The sequence below is a fragment of the Melanostigma gelatinosum genome, assembly GCF_949748355.1.
Source record: "Melanostigma gelatinosum genome assembly, chromosome: 16".
NCBI classification, from domain to species: domain Eukaryota; kingdom Metazoa; phylum Chordata; class Actinopteri; order Perciformes; family Zoarcidae; genus Melanostigma; species Melanostigma gelatinosum.
This window is the reverse complement of record NC_136649.1, coordinates 9,669,072-9,686,587: the sequence shown is the minus strand read 5'-3', so window position 1 is coordinate 9,686,587 and position 17,516 is coordinate 9,669,072. Positions and strand designations below refer to the sequence as shown.

Here is a 17,516-nt window from a genome sequence, read left to right as displayed (position 1 = left end):
TAAAGACGAAAATGTTCATTTTTGCAATAACACTTTATTACCCTGTATACAAACAAGCACGCTAACTTTTCATACCAGAATCAAAATACATCAATGTACAACTATTTACACTGAATTCATATTTAACATGCACAACATATGAAACATAATCCAGAAAAAAAAAATACATCTTTGTGCCTGGAGCTTGGTTGGGCCCCTACCAGTAGGTGTTGTCACCATATCAGAGGCCCCTGCTGGCCTTCCATAAACCTGTTGCTCATTGGATGATATATGCATAATGTCTGATGTTTGTAACTGAATAACTTGCTGCTTATGTGTAACTAGCACAGGGCTTGAGTCTGCTGGACTTGTTTGTAAGGGCCCGAGGTGGTCTGCCTTAAAGAATATATTACAGGGTATGTTTTCCTGAGAATTATCCACCATGCATCATGTGTTGCAATGCAAATTAATCCTACTACATCCTGCCTTAAGTCCAATAAGACTGTACATAGGATTGGTTAGTAATTAAGTCTTTCTCACATTTGTAATAAAATATAAATTAAGTTGCATGTCACTTTTGCATAAGGCATGTATGCATACATGTTGGAATTATCCATCTAAAAATAGTCTGTTCTGGTTAAGTAGAATGCAAAATGAGTTATTACATAGCGCTTTTCTATGGGAATGAGGGGATTTCTTATGTCTTGGCTTTAAGTAACAATAATTTGACACGTTTACTTTTAAAATCTGAAATTATGACCAACATTTATTCAATTAGCGCAGGTGTTCAGTTTCTAGTACGGTGACATTATTTCTAGGGCGAGCAGCACTTACCAGTCGTTGAGAATAGTTGCTGTATAACACATGTGTAACAGGCAGTGATGGTGCATGGCACCAATAATTGGCTGAACAGTAACAGTTCAAATGTGTTCATTACTGATGAAATCAAAGCATAAAACACACTGTAAAAAAGTAAAAGTGTTTCAAAAAAAGTGAACAATGTATCCATTATTACAACATACTGCATCATTCCAGATAATAAAACAATGTATGAATAGGTTCACGGAAATTACAACATAAAAACAATCACTTGTAAAATTTGCTAACCGTACAAATGAAACAGTAAAAATAATACTAAGACACATTTTAATGTGATCTGCTAATCATATAATGTCTGCATCATATCCATTTGACAACTTAAAAAACACTCTTCTTCATCGATCCAGTTACTTGTCTATTAGTACTCAACGTCTGCCGATACGGAACAGTAGTCTCAATTGAAAACAGCAGTGTGTGTGTCTGTGTGTGTCCAAAATATGTAAAGACCTCCCGAGTCCAGTCCTGACGAGTCTTTATAAACTGGTCTCGATCACTGGAACAGCAATGGCTGATGCTGCAGCTTTTGTGGCCTCTGATGCCACCTGCTGGTCCTGTCGGACACAGATCTCCTGCACCAAAGGCACATTGGCCTCCTTCCACACTCTGAACTTGTTCGAGGTAAGCCGCGGGTCCGACAGCACCTGATCTATTGCCTGTAGGTCCGCCTCTTTTGACTGTGCCAGAAAAGACAAGAGTAAAGAAAATGGGGAAAATCAAATCATTGCACATAGCTCTCCAAATGATCACACACTAGCCGTACTGTAAAGGTGTGATATACAATCCAAAGTGTGACTTGTGAAACAGAACATGTACCTTTAATGTGCTGTTGAGAGTCCTGATAAGGTGCAGTTTATTGTTGACGGCGTGGTTTTTACAGCGTTTCACGAAGGATGCTCGGAATTCCCTTTTTGTAGATGGTTTACGATCTCCTATTGGGGAGAGGCTGGCCTCTTTTAGGTGAATATAAAGCTTCTCCATCTCATCCGAGCCGTTCACACTGTCGCCTGCAACAAGATAAGGAAACAGAAACAGGATCAAAACGTGCCAGCAAATACATTTGCCGACATGTCTTCCTCTGAGCAAAGCCACCGTTGTGAGAAACACTCTGGTTAACATCTCTGCTCGCATGTTTTCACACGATGCAGCAGAAATCTGAAATGCAAATTACTTCAAATGAAAGTTATCTCAAAAAACAGAACCAACTTTCGGAAGGTTTTTGAATAATACAAATCACAAAACCACAACTAATTAAAAGGAGCAGAATAAAGTCTCACCTTCATTTCCGGCACCAGAAACGGCCGTCTGTGCCTCCGCAGCAGGGCCGTCTTCCTCGGACCCCGTTTCCGATGGGTCCTGGTGAGACGAGCTCTCCGGCACCTGGGGGCGATCCTCTTCCTCCGTCTCCGGTCGCGGGGGGCGATGCGAGTGCACTTGAACCGAGCACACCACCGCCGTTTCCGCGGCGGACGGGGACGCCTGCGACACCAGGTCCAACCAGGACTGCCGGTGCTTGGCGAGCGAGGAGGTGGAGCTCTGTGATGTCATGGTACTGACGGGCGACGAGAGCGAACCGTTGGCTTCGCTGGGGACTGCGGAGGAGTAGGGGGGAGGCAGGGTACCCTGAAACACAAATACACTACGGTCAGACATATCAATAAAAATGAAAAAAGGGTTTTGTTCAGTTGAACAATGGCAGGTTCATAACATATGGAAACAAAATGACCAGCGCCACAAGAATAAACATAAATGAATTGAGTAACTGCAGTATCCTGCAGTGTAGTTGTGAGTGCTGGTGCAGTGTTTGGAGAGGAGACATGACTCACCTGATGCGTGCTTCCAGGTGGACCGGACGCATCCACGGAATCCCGGTGGGTTTGTTCAGAGTACGGTGGAGGGGGAATCTCTGTGCTTTCAGCTTCTTCATGGTCACTGGCTTCACTATAACACTCTGCATGGAAGACACAAAACACACACACACACACACACACACACACACACAGTCAGAATTCATAACATGACACATACAGCCCGAATCCAGAGGAAATTCATTTCAGAACAAAGCCGCTTTTTTAAGTAAGAAAAAGTTGTCATTTAGTAGAGACAAGGTTTTCATTTGAGAACAGAAAAAAATAGTGTGTGCTCACCGGCTGCAGTGTTTCGTTCTGTTGGCTCATATTGAATGGAGGCTAGCCCGAGCTTATTCAACCATCTGAAGAAAGAAAAGAAAAGAATGTTCAACTCATCATTTGACAAAACATTAAATGAAAAACACCTTTGGGGGACTGCATACAATGTTGTACTTGTATGTGACTTACAGGTTCATCTCCTCGTGGCTCTCAGCAGCAAAATAAAACATCATGACGTGTGGGTGGCAAGCTTTGAACGCACTGCATGAGGGAAGAGTTAATGGAGAGCAGTTGAGGCAATACGTTTTCCACTGGAAGTTATATACACAGAGTTAAACTCCGTGTTTATTCCTCTTCATCGATTATTTTCAGATTGCTATTGCTGTGTGTGGGAGAACTTTCTATTCCACTCAGCTCCCACGACAGATACAAGATAAGAGTTTTAATTCTAACTGCTTATAAAGCTGCCTGGCTGAGACGGACCAGCAAGTGAAGCGAGAGCTTACTGTTTCTTTTTGCACTCTATGGCTCTGTCAATCATGAAGTTGGTGAGGTCAATGTAGCCTTCAGCCTTCTCCGCCTGCAACACACGGATTGAACAACAGCGAGCGTTAAAAACAAGCGGATGACCACTCGAACCACTTCCTGACGACACCTGCCGTTTTGCGTTGCAGTCGGCCGACTTCTTCTATTTCCAACCAGCCGTGTGATGTTGACATGCAGCAGGTGTGACCGAAGTCACCGTGCCAGTAAATCAAGCGCGTCGGCTCTAAGGTTCCCGCGGCCACAGGCTGGCAGAGAGGGGACAGCTGTGACAGAAACAAGTATGACTCATCTGCCCCCCCCATGCATCTGTGGCTCCATATGTGGGATGTGTTAAAGCGTTTTTCGCGAAGTGTTTCAAACGAGTCACTGCACTATTTCATACATAAGTAAAAAAAAAAAAAAAAAAAATGCATCGTGACAAAATCGTGTGTTGATGTTCTCATTGCTTTATGGTGTAAACCAGCTTTTGTTCCCTACACTGCATACCTCCAATGTTCTTCCAAAAACAATTACAAAAGCATGAATGACGCACACCAGCGCGCTGAAGATCGTCCACTACAAATGCACTGTTACTGTGGTGGCCAAACTACAGCCAACTGTGGCTGAAAATAAATGTGACTTTTTTTTTTTTGTGTCTCAACCTCTTGGCACATAAACCAATAACATACATGCCTGCTCTGTTTGTTACATCTTAATATTAGACGTACAGATATGAATCTTTCCTTTACATTGGAATCGTAACAAACACCCTGTTTAAACTTTATTAATTGACATACATTATACACATGCAGAAATACCTTTTGTAATACTTGGGCACACAAAATAAATTAGTCATGTGAAAAATGTATTAATGTTAATTGTGTAGTTATTTTGATGGAAAATGTATTTTCTATGGCACATCAGGTTTGCTGGTCGAGACACACTCACAATAAATCAAAACATTTGGCCACCTCTGTAATATTTACTCCAGTTTGAGTAATGTTTGCTAAAAACAACAAAAGCGAAAGTATATTTCTGTGCTCAGTCAGGCCGAAAGTATTGAGAGACCACACACACACACACACAGGCATTGTTGGTTGTGGTCTGCTCACGGGATTGCTTAACATTAATAAAAATATAAGAGTACTCTCAGCCTTCATCTTTAAAAAGAGCAGCTGGAGTAGCCAATGAAGCAAAGTTTAACAGAGAGAGATGGAGAGATGGAGAGATTGGAGAGATGGAGAGATGGAGAGATTGGAGAGATTGGAGAGCTAGAGAGCGCGCACAAGGGAGCAGATTAGAGAAGGAAACAGAAACTTTACTTCTTGGGTATTTACTTTTGTGTTTTTAGGGTTTTTGCGGAACAAGAGCTGCTGACTGGAGTTTCTGTAAAGAGCGCTGAGCTGCGACAGCAGTTGAACATGTTAACATCAATGAATGGGTCTCTTGATGTAAAGGGTGGTCTCACTCACCAGCTGGTTGGTGTACCAGTACAGAGCTGTCCTCTTCAGCGCAAACCAGTACTTCTTCCATTTGATGCCCAGGAAGCCTTTGCTCTCTTTCTTCCTGTACAGCCAGCCCTGGTGGTCTGGGGGACCCAGCTCTTTGACCGAGATCCGTCTCCTGCTCATCGTACCATTGCCTGTGCACAGACGACAACATGCACATGAACACACTGAGACACCTCCCCACCCCCCCTTCCACCTTCCCCTTTGTCCGGAGAGAAACAAAGCCACAGTCAAGCGCAAGTATAGCATTAGAGGAAGCAAGAGGTTACGGAGTCTGAAATCTGTTTCCATTCGAGTCAAAACGGGCCGCTGTGTTTGATTAACGAACAAATTAACTCTAAAAATAACACCGAACAACATCCTACCTGTTCCACTTATGAATCAGCCAGAGATGATAACGACACGAAAGCTCAGCACTCGAGTGAGCATCTCGGCGGAAATAAAAAAAAAAACACACTGCCACAGAGAGCTTAAATAGGGAAGAACTGAAGAGAACGCAACTGAGCGTGGTCTAAAAAGACCTCTGCACACACCAATTGCCCTGCCACTTCACACACGCCCACAGAGGGGAAATTACAGTCGAGGGCACGCAGAGCGACAAAGTGATGAGGGCTCCGGGGGGGGGGGGGGGGGGGGGGGGGGTGACAACTTACCTCCTCGAATCTTCCTCTTGGATTTGTGCCGGAGGGAGACCTTTGGGAAGGAGAGCAGAGGAGGTAAACGTTAGGTCAGAGAGTCAGAGGAGAGAGGGACACATTAGCTAGTCTCAGACGCCACAGCTGAGAAGAAGAAGAAGAAGAAGAAGAAGCAGCTATCTGGAACATCCTGTTTCTCGCACAGAGTGTCACATGCGTTTTATCTCTGCTGTTCTCTCTGTTCTCCCCACACGCACATTACAGCACACCCCCACTCCTCTCGAACATCCTCATCTGTGACTTGACTCTTGTGCTTTGTCTGTCGCTGCTCTTTGTTCTCCTTTTTTCCCTCTAAACTCTCAAATTAAACTTAAAACACCGGGAGAATCCAAACTAGATAAGCAGCTAAGGGGAGTATGAACCCTTGTTGCTATAAACATTCAACTCTTTGTCATCATGAAATAGGAGAAGCAGAGGTAGTTCCACCATTGGAAAAAAAAAGTTTCTACTTCATTATTGCGAGAACAAGGCAACCTCTGCCTGAGTAAATGTCAGACACACACACACACACACACAAAAAGGAAGAAACACTTACAGGGTTGTAGTCATCGGCAGCCATTGAAGGGGGCACAGATATTGGGAAGGCAGCCTGTTGAAAGACACCAAGAGATCGACCTTACACACCGATTCGTAGGTTGACGGTATTAAAAATCGAGTGGGCAGAAAATTTGCAACTATTTGTTCCAATGTAAGACAAGAGGGAGCGATGTCGTGGTGGGCAAACAGCACAGACAGTTTCTCAATAGTTTTCAGAGTGAAAAAAAACAACCATGTTGAAAATGTGTAGAAAAAGCAGAATTACATTACATTACATATTCTATAGAAATAGAAGCAGTCAGGAAAACAAAAGTTGACAACTTGAGAAGTAAATGCTCATGGACCGCACTGACTCACAGCTTAATTGTCACACTGTCAGCAATTCAGCCTATGACACACACACACACACACACACACACACACACACACACACACACACACACACACACACAAACCCAAACGACCTCAAAGTATCGACGATTAAAAAGCTTTTTGGCCGTGTGAAGCGCAGAGGAAAACAATATACATGTTGCAATTGATCGACCTAAATGACCAATGACATGTAAGATATTGAGAAAGCTTAGTGGCCATTATGGACTAACTTCCTCTGCGTACTTAAGTTCCTTATTTGTCCTTTATAAAGCAGCCCGAGTGAGACAAAGGATCAATCACAGACACACAATCAACCGTTTTAACAACTTGCCACGATATATTACAGCACAATCTGGGTATATTGTCACAGAAACGAAGAATCTCAACCACCCATCACACCTCCCCAAGAGTCATCACACAACCTCAGATTGAGCACTAAAGGCTAGAAGAAGAAAAAAAACTGCCCTGAGGTCAGGAAATGTAAAAGCACAGGCCTGATCACAAAGGTCTCGAGTTCAAGTCCTGCTGCAGTTGTTGGCGTTCAGTCTCTCAACCACAAACTCAATCCCCGGTGAGAACAACAGAAGAAGAGAGTAAGACTCGTACCTGGTCCTCTAAAAGTTGACAGATTCCCTTCAAGTCCAAACACAGGTAAGTATCGGGATCATATGTCAGTCTAAAAGCTCACACAAGGACAGGCAACCATTGCAAACAGCTCTTATCTAAACTAAAAATCTGTGCGTGTGTGTATGTGTGTGTCGCTGTCTTACACAACACGACGCATCACATCTTGTTTCCGGGTGTTTGACTTACCCCGGCTGCCTCTGGGCGCTAGATGATGATCACCACATAAACCACAGCGCAATACTGACTCTGAGGATGTGTGTGTGTGTGTGTGTGTGTGAGAGAGAGTTAAGTAACCAAGTTCCTGTTGGATGTTTGTAAGCAGATGTGATGAGTTACCTCTAATTCTCCAGTAGTTCTGAGATCTATACTGAACAAATGTATCTGCAGATGATGGCCTGCATGCAATCTGTGAGTGTGTGGTAACAGGAGATCAATAAACATGCACCTCTCTAGCGTCAGTGAGTTCAGTAGGCAGCTATCTGACAACCAAATACTATCTGCACCGTTTAAAAAAAGAAAATCCCTTCAAGGACACAAGGACACCATTAAGTAGGGAACAATAAAAGCTTCACGTTTTTGGTTGCGAGTGTGTACAGCACCAAATAAAAATGTGAAATAACTACTGTAAGTCTCTATAAAAAGCAAACAAATTGTGTGCAAAAAACTGTGTGTGCGTTTTAAACTTTAGGATATAACCAAATCTACGTTGCATTTCAGGCTCATTTTAAGAAACGTTCGATTTTGAAAACTAAGAACACGTTTTCTTTTTTTTAATGTCAAATAACTTAAATACCACAGTATTTATGAACAATTTAAATATGTAATTCAACCACTTAAACGTATTATTCAAATTAAATTGAGCCAGATATGATAAAAGTCAATAAATAGTGGGTTACACTCGAATTCAATGAATGGTTGATCTCAGTAACTCCTCGCCGTTCCCAAACATGACCACTAGGTGTCGCTAAATTACCGCCATGTAAAAGCATTTTGAACCACCAAAACAATGGCAGTGAGCAACAGCAGATGTAGTGACGAATAAATTGAGGTTTGACGTTTTGTTTTACTCTTCAAAAAGAACGTTTAAGCGTCGTTAAGTGACACGAGGAAAAGTTAGACTTGACTGAGCTCTAAATTTGGGACCTGCAAAAAAAAAAGTGAAATCACTCCTTGAGAGTACCTGAATGTGCCATTCACAGATGAACTGATTACGTTTAAGTTCATGTCACTAATGGGATGTGTAATGTGATTGTTAAAGCCAGAACCCATAAAGATGGGTGCTACAAAAAAATAATACTAATTCATAAAATACACAGTTTTCCTCCAGAAATAGGGGGACATTTCTTTAAAAAAAAACAAAGAAACAGTTGGCTGGGGGAGGCTGTGACCTGGCTATCAACACCCCTCCACTGGGTTTGTAGTCATAACATCCCTGCTCGAGCTGTATCTGTGCAGCGGCTTGGATGTTCTGCTTCAAGGTTGTCCTGCGGTAAACCAGCAGACGCATTCTTGAATCCTGCGTTATTATAGTCTCCATTTCATTTCTTCTGCTGAAATAGACAGGGGCCTCTTCTCTCTTTCCACGAGCCATGATGCTGCAGCGAGTGCAATGAAGTGACTATGAAGAGACCCCCCCTCCTCCCTTTACATCTCTCACATTCTCACACTGTAGCTTCCTCTATGCCCCCCTCCCCCTATTTGTCACCCTATCTTTCACATCCATATCAAGGAACTCCCTTGTGTTACCCCTAAACCCCCCGCAAAAAAAGCTTCCCCTTTGACATTTCAATTAAACGTGTTGAATCAAATAAAGGATTTCAACACAATTCACACTTCTCCTTCTCGTCTCTACGATGAGGTGGGGGGGGGGGGGGGGGGGGGGGGGAGAATCCCAGCATGCCACTTTGGGGTGGGGGGAGGGGCATTTGGCTGAAGCTGTGTTTGGGTGGAAGTGAGGTCATTTTGCCTGCGACTCATGACGAAGGCCTGAAGGATTCACGGGAATGCAAATTGGTCACACCATTGTAGCGCTCAATCTCCCATCACGATCCACGCTGAGAATTGTCACGGCATTTAGCTGGTGTCCCCCCTGCCCCCACCTTACCCCACCCAGAAACTGTGTGTGTGTGTGTGTGACGGAGAGAAATGAGAGAGGGGCGCAAAACAGAGTGGCTATTATTCAGCAGGGGAATCTCACACAGTGTACAGGGGGAAGGGTGCAGGGCTGGAGATGATATCATATACTAGCTTGCTCACGTGCTGTTGGTAGTAATTGCCCAGTTGCCCCGGCACTGGTCCCCACCTCCGCTTAGATCCACGGCTCTAAATGCAGCATTTGAATGGCAGTTAATGAGGATTTGAGATGAATTACTTTTCAGGAGCAACAGCAGTGAAGTACTCCATTCATCCCTGTATTGCCCCTTCTATCCTATATGGACGCACACAAGAGGTGGGCAAGGTTTCCTTGTTTGGTGCAACAACAAATTGCTGTCGGAACATAAATCTGGACAAATGGGATTTGTTCAAATGCCACCACCGACTATGTGCCTAATCCATCTGAGCCCAGTGGAGGTGGATGTGCCAATAAGTGACTTATTGGGTTAATAATCACAATAATAACTGTATCTGTATAGCACCTTTCCAAAACAAAGTTACAAAGTGCTTCACAATAAACATGAAGGCAAATAAGGAACACAAACAGGTAAAAGAAGATATAAATACATGAATAAAAAGAGGATACTGAATTTGCCTGGTTTAGATTACCAGGAAGGGAGTTCCACAGATGAATAGCTGGTAACAGTTGAAAAGTCAGAGGGTTACCAAAGTGAGAAGGACTCCATTAATATCTGTGCACAATGCCATGGTGCTCCACTCCAATAATTGGTGAGATGATTTCATGTCGAACAATGTCGTTGCGCAACATCGGTGTTGATTCAGGCTGCCGAGACCTGCACGTTGCATTGCTGTGTACCGCTCTGGTGGTTATGTGTGTGTTGTCATAACTGTGTGTGAAATGCAATGGGCCTGTAATTAAGGCTTTCACCTCCTCCTGCCAAAGGCTGAAGCCAGTGGCATTCCGCACATTGCACACCGCACGCACACACCGTACATGACGTTTAGACAGACTGACCCTACACATCATACTTACTGCTTGAGAGAAGGACCAGGATCGTATTTGTGGTTGATTATACCTGCAAGAACAAAGCAGAGACAGGGAAATACGACATTAAATACATCAAGAAGCTCCATTTAGCCCTCATACTCTTAGATCAGGCATAAGCGTCTCGGGAAAACTTCCAACGCATACTTCTTGCTTCCCAGTCGTGATCTGTATCCATGTTCCGGTCGGGCTCGCTTTGATATGGCCCGAACGAGGAGCGGATCCCTTGGAGACAGTTTAAGGGTCGGCATTTAGTCGGTGTGCCAGTGGTTCTGATAATGGATTTGGCAACCAGCCACAGCAGCAAAGGGTACACACGAAACTTGTTCCAACGCTCAAAACACACGATTCACCTCAGCCGGGCCTCACCATGCAATTTCAGGGTAGGAAATTGTCTCCGGCTCGTTTTTGTATGCTTTCCTCCTCCTGTCATCCATATTCAAGTATTTGTCTCCTCCTTAAATCACTAGTTTGCTGAAGGAAACACTGTTGTTGTTGTTGTTGTTGTTTTGCAGGTGTTGCAATTTCAAATACTTCTGTTGATGTGCTCTCAGAGCCAGATTGATGGTTTTTGACAAAGGACACGGGAATGAAATTGATCGCATGTTATGCTTTGTCATGAGGAAAAACTGGTTCGTTTCTAACGGATTAACGAGCCAAAATTAATGTGGCACTTGATTAAATCCGCCGTCAATCAAATCCCATCGCCTGCATCAGTGCCACACGTTTACCGAACCTCCAGCCTCGATGAGTCAACTGCTTATCTGCCGGATTTACAACAGCATCTGTCTCTCTATATCTATCTATCTATCTATATATATATATTCTAAATGTGAGTCATGTGTTTTGATCGAGCGTGCGGCAAAACCGGATGCCACGCGTTTGTGTGCGGCTCTTAGAATAGAACCGCCGGGGAGGTTGGGCGGGGGGGGTATTGAGCAAGGCGTTTAGTCATCGATCACGGTGTTAATGTGGGAGAGTCACACCTCCTCGGGCCCCACATCCAAGACCAGAGGAGACACAGGGGCCGCGGATGACGAGACTGGGGGGGCAGCAATGCTCGCGTGTCGATGCGTTTCGCAGTGGGGTGGGATTATTTATAGTTGGAAGCGTAGAAGAATCAGGATTTGTCATAACAGTGACATTTCTAAAGATTCTGCAGCCCGTGAAGGTTGTCTTGGGGGATGGATGGCGAAGGGATGGACACACTGGTGTGTGTGTGTGTGGGACCGTCTTGCATACAAGGTCCTGATGGATAACGATGTCTCAGAAAAACACCAAAATATCATTTAATAATAAGCTCTACATTGATTTAGTATTTAAAAGGTTCAGACATAACTACCAAAATGTATCTGCAGTTGAGATTATTATCATCATCAATATTTGGCCAAAAAAAGTACATAATAAAAGTTGTACGAGGATTCTTGGTTCCATTTAGATGAGTGAAATCTATCAGGCTGAAGCAGTGATGTGTTGTGTAGGAGGAGAACAGTTCTAACCACGTTGTTGCAGTTCCTTACAAACGACTCACAATATTTAATACCTTACCATGAAACAATTGATATACCGTCACACTCGGATTATAACCGTGTGGTTTTTTTGCCCTAGCTGTCACCATCCATGTCTCTCTCTGTGCTCTGTATGAATCTCAGCCTGGTTATCTGTGGCATATTTTCCCTGATTATAAAAGCAGCCCACCCACTGACCCTGCACCCCGTGGCTTGTTTTAAAAGGATTCCACGGCCCGCTCGCCAACACTCCCTGTAGGAAAACTAGCCCCACCCTGGTCTCATGTTTCTCATTTGGCCTATAGACTAAGCAACACGGTGTGTATACGTGTATGTATATGTATGTGTGTGTGTGTGTGTGTGTGGGGGGGGGGGGGGGGGGGGGGGGGAGATAGCGAGGAACTCACCGGTTGAGGAAGTCACTGCTAGAGTGCCAGTCAGGTCCCTGTGATACATAGAGATTCATGTGTTAACGCACGCTGGTGATGGAGTCGGACTATTGTGGTGCGGTTGCTCTGAAAGCCTGAAGCTCCATTGAGACTTAACATACCCTCAAAGCTGCTGTTGATCAGTACTCATTTTAAGATTATAACATAGGACTTCATGTGGACTTTGTGTAGTATATGATAACAGTAAAACTGCTGCATCCTATCTTGCAGGCAGCTAATTTATGAACATATTCAGTACAAACTATTTATTTTTGGCTAATTCTGTGTCAAATATGTAAATCCTCTCCAGAATAAAAAGTGGAAAAAAGTAATAAAGAACAAAACATCCATCAAAAAAAAAAAAAACATTCCACATGCACAATCTACAAATAATTGCGCCCGTCATTCCCATGTGACCGCTTGTGATTTGCAGGCAGAAGATGTTAGTGGTTAGCAAACTTAGCAGTGGGTTAAACAGAGTGCAGGTAGTATTTAGGCAGACCACAGGTTTTCAGAAAGCGCAAATTAGTGAGGACCGCAGGCGACTATAGCTTGGCAAGCTTGGGCAGAGCAAGACACAAGGAAGGAGTGGAGGAGAGATAAGAAAAGAGGCCCCTCTCCATCAGTAGAGCTCATGCACAGAGAGACACAGGCGGAAGGGGGAAAGCGGTGAAGGGTCGTTCTCGACAGCAGTCGCATCTTAGGTTCCACGGTGAAAGCTGCGGATCCCTCCCAGGTGCACACTTCTTCAAAATCAATGAAAAATGCGGAAAGCTGTCGGGCATAGTAATCCTAACCTGGGGTTTTTAAATGCTTAAAAGGCAACATATGTGCAGGGAATAAGATCCCCCCCTGATGGAAAAACCTGCTTTGACCATATGGTCCTCCAGCTGGAAATTAAAGTTCATCAAAGAAGGAAGTAGTTGCATAACCCATCCCCATCTGAGACCAAGACAACAGGTAACCTGACATTAGCTATCCTTTTTCGCAGCATGCTTAAAAAAACAACAACCAGAAGGGTTCACCTCAAAAGGTGAGAGCCCGCCGGCTCAATAGCTTGGTCCTGTATTCAGTGGAAGAGAATAAGGACTAAAGCTGCCCTCCGCTGACAGATCGTGGCGATAAATGATCTCGTTTTTGAGTATGTGAAGTGATACTAGAACAGCATGTCGTTATCAGAATAACATATCATCACACATGCTCCATTAACGTTTCACATTAAGCAGTAATTCCACACTCCAACGGCCAAATAAAGACAATACAAACGATCACTCACAGGAACTGCAATTTTTAATAAAACGCTGTTCAAAACTTACAAAAAGGCAGATAAAGCAACAACAGACACTTCTTCCCTGTATCTTCTGAAATAATACTGTCATTCGGTCTCTTGTGATCGGTGAGCTAATAGAAGGCCATTTGACCAGCGTGTCCTTGGAGAAAAATACCTTTTATTGCCGTCAAGCAGCTGTGTGCATATAGGCCCTTTAGGTGGGTAAACTGAAACACAGGATATAAAAGTTGACTGAAATAGAGTGCATATCTTTAAAACCAGCACACATACCTGCCAGCGGCAAGATATAAACATCCTTTTACCAACCGATGCAGCATTGTCGACTAAAGTGACTATGAAAAAAAATCTCTCTGAAGTATTATGCATAGCTTACAAGAGGCAACCTTTGGTCGAGGGTAATGCAACTAACGGATCACAAAAGTGTCATTTGAGAAAACATGTAGAAGTAACATGTAGAGTAAAAGCAGAACAGAATATGCTGTATTCTTAGAACGTATTTATGCAAATAAAATCAAAAGGAAGCAAATAGCAGGCTAGTTTTCTGAAGTATTAAATAATGGTACCAGAGAACATTTCAACTGAAACATGACAAAGCGTAATATGTACAGAGGAGTCCGTAGACGGCACACAAGGCCAAAAGTATCCTAAACCTGAACAGACTGCGTCTTCTTGAGGCAGCGATGGGGACGAGGAGGGTGGTGGGGGGGGGGGCAGTGTTAAAGGGGGGATGATGTGATGTAGTGAGTACTACAAAAGCGAGTTTGGTTGAAGAGTAGTAGTTGGTAGTAGTAGTAGCAACAGGGAAATAAGGAGGTTGGGGGAGAGAGGAGTGTGAGAAAAGCCGAAGCTGCCACAAAAAAACCCCCCAAAAAAACAGCCGGCTGTTTAAAAATCAAAGGCACTGAGGAAGGACAAAAGACGGGAACAGGAAGCCCCGGACAGGAAGCGTATCATCAGTGAGTCAATAGCTTAAGCCGCGTGATCCAACTGACCAGTAGTGAGCGTTCTGCCGTGGCGCGCTTGGAGGCGGGGCCTACGGGGGCCTTTTTGATGTCCTCCTGGTAGGGGATGGTGGCGCTGTTGTGGAGGTCGTGGTTGGAGTAGTAGCGGCTGCCCCGGATGTGGTCCACTCGGACCAGGTGACGCTCCCCCGCGGGCCTGTAGGGTGGAGACACCGAGGGGGCCTCCTCTGCAATGGTGGGGATCCTCTCATTGCTCAGGTATCTGTACAGGAGGTCCTCACCTGAGGCAGAGAGACAGCGAGACGTCAGCTCAGCGGTGGCATGAGATGGAGGCTCTGGCTGTTTTAAGTCAAAGGCTTTTAGCATCTATTGCCTACAAATGTGAATCCAGAACAAAGCAGTGTGCAACATCAGCACTGATGTTAATTATTTAGCGTTAGTTGGACCTTTTTGGAAATATGCTTATTTTGCAGAATTAGATAAGAAGAGCGATACCACTCTCATATCTATCCGTTCGATATACAGAGCTGGAGAGAGCGGTTAGCTTAGTATGACGGCTAACCTAGCTCTGTGAATTTAAATAATGCATGCTTTAATCTTTCATGAGATAATGGACGCATGTAATGCTCAATGAAGTTCTTTGAAAGTCTTTTTAATTGGCTGTAAATTGACCATGATTGGCAGTGAATATGTAATCATCTTGATTCTACCATTACATTCTTTTTCTTCTGATATTCAGGCTCTTGACAACTTAAATGTGCTCAAATGTCACTTCTAAAGCAATTGATGGCAGTGTTGTGTGCAATGCTTCTCTGCTTTTGTTGCTCATAATTAGTATGAACCATAAGTGTGCAGTCCTTGAAGTGAGGCTTAAACATGGAATCATCAGGGTTTCACCAGGGCGTGAGCAGTGTCTTGTGCGTACCTTTCTTTCCCTGGTTCCAGGGCTTAGCGTAGGGATCCACCACTCCGACGCAGGTGTCCACGGGCATGGAGAGCGGCCGGGGCTTACCTAGAGGCAAGAGTTTCATGATCATCAAATTGGCATAATTTAAAAGAGATCGGTGGAACGCTTCTAAGATTCCCTGAATGAGAAGCTACTGACCACCCGAGGACTTGTGCTCCCTCATTCTGGGCTGGATCACGTTGGCCTCGATGGGACAGCCGCCGCTCAGCTGGTCGTAATCTGCGATGGTGCAGCGTCGTCTGCTCTCCTGGTCCAGATAGGAGTTGGGTGACTCGCAGCCCTTTGGTCTTTTACTAATGCTGCTGCGGAAGCAGTCCGTTCTCTCCTCTCTGCGTGGAGAAAAACCAAATGCTCGTTTATTCATTACAACACCACATCCCACTCTGGTGGGAGCAGAGTGGGCTGAACACAAGCAGAAAGGAACGTGCAGTAGGAGGAGAGGGAGGTAAGGCGATCGCAGGTCAGGGACACACTCATTATCAACTCGATGTGAGGGGTAGAACTGTGGAAACAGTTGACTCGGGGTGAGTAAGGGGTCGCTTACTGCAGGCTGGTCTCGTTATTTAGTTGTTTTAAGGCTTCGTTCCCATGTTCCAACTTTCGGAACTCAACTTGTTGAATCAAATTAAACCTAATGACACAATAAGCTCACCGTGGGGTGTACGGCATTGGAGGAGGAGGGGGGATGTACAAGTTCAGGATAGCAGACTTCTCCTTTTTGGTCGATCCGTTAGCTGAGCCGCAGGGAGACTGGACTTTGATCAGGGAGGAATTGTTCTGAAAAACACACAATGTATCAACGTCAGTTCACGGTTCGAAAACAGATAAAGTCGCTGCTCTCGGTTTAAGACCCAATATGACTTGCTGGCAACTGGGAGGAGTTTAACACATGTGGCGAGACATTTAAGTGCTCGAGTGCGTCTCCCCCCCCGAGTATAAACCTTGTCTCGTTTGAGGTATGGAAAGATTGTAAGCGAAGTCCAAAATAGTCGGCGAAACATGTACTTAAAACTGTACTCATTTACCACAGGTATGTCCCCCGACACTCAACAACTTTGTGCCCGCGACGCGATTGTTAGGACTCGTATTCACTGCCGCTCTCGTCGGACCTAAACGATATGCCTGATGATACAGTGTAGTAGATGTGATATATTAATGACAAACTAACACGTCCCGTTTGGGCTCTTATGAATCATTTCCACCCACTGTTCGTGTCCAAATAGCTCCCATGTGTACAAATGATACAGCATTACAGAGCCAGTGTCATCCATTCCTCAATCAGGGTGTATGCTTTGTCTTCTTCTGGAGCCCTGTTATCTCAGATAAACGGAGATGTCTGCCTCCGATAGCCCGGACTACTTGTTAAAACAAGATGCGGCTGATGATGTTGACATTGGCCACCTCTGTGTTAAGAGGCTCTTTGTTGTTTTGAGAAACCCACTCTTTAGCTGATATCTTCTCATCTTGCCCTCTCTGGCTATGAAACAGGCAACGCGTGATAAGACAAGGGCAGAGCCTGTGAGTTTGGTCGTGTTAGTTTACAACGGGCTTATTGTCTCCCTCTCTGTTAAAACGGGACTCAGGTGCAGAGATGTGGTTAAAAGCTCAGTGAAGTCTAATGTGTTCACATGAGGGAGAGCAGCAAATTGGATTACAGTCACATAACCTGATTAGCACAATATTCATCAGCTACCCCTGACCTTTGACGAGGTTGAACCCAAATAACATGAATTATTTTAAGTCCTTTTGTCTCCGTTTGATGGCAACATCCTGGGGCAATTTCATTCTAATAAACCAGATACAATCTAACCAGACTCCAACACTGTAGGCTGCCGGCTTTATCTCCGAGATAACATCACGGGACTTTGTTTGCCCCCGATGTTGTACGTGATTGAGCCGGCGGCACTTTCAGGGTGGCTCTGTGACACTTGTCTGAACTTGCTGTTTTCGAA

General features: G+C 44.4%; 1 protein-coding gene across 1 annotated transcript in view; it reads right to left on the bottom strand.

The window, feature by feature from the left end:
• Positions 1-24: 24 nt before the first annotated feature.
• The window catches only part of LOC306790690 (connector enhancer of kinase suppressor of ras 3-like), a 46,063-nt gene continuing 28,571 nt past the window's right edge, over positions 25-17,516 (bottom strand). The window contains exons 10-25 of the mRNA XM_079287134.1: positions 16,217-16,341; positions 15,703-15,893; positions 15,523-15,609; positions 14,628-14,878; positions 12,324-12,361; positions 10,397-10,439; positions 6,248-6,301; positions 5,671-5,710; positions 4,982-5,151; positions 3,491-3,564; positions 3,174-3,245; positions 3,003-3,067; positions 2,682-2,806; positions 2,133-2,478; positions 1,672-1,862; positions 25-1,532 (exon numbers count right to left, since the gene is read on the bottom strand). Coding sequence (XP_079143260.1) covers positions 1,332-1,532; positions 1,672-1,862; positions 2,133-2,478; positions 2,682-2,806; positions 3,003-3,067; positions 3,174-3,245; positions 3,491-3,564; positions 4,982-5,151; positions 5,671-5,710; positions 6,248-6,301; positions 10,397-10,439; positions 12,324-12,361; positions 14,628-14,878; positions 15,523-15,609; positions 15,703-15,893; positions 16,217-16,341 — 2,073 coding nt within the window. The 3' untranslated portion in view covers positions 25-1,331. The remainder of the gene's footprint in view (positions 1,533-1,671; positions 1,863-2,132; positions 2,479-2,681; positions 2,807-3,002; positions 3,068-3,173; positions 3,246-3,490; positions 3,565-4,981; positions 5,152-5,670; positions 5,711-6,247; positions 6,302-10,396; positions 10,440-12,323; positions 12,362-14,627; positions 14,879-15,522; positions 15,610-15,702; positions 15,894-16,216; positions 16,342-17,516) is intronic.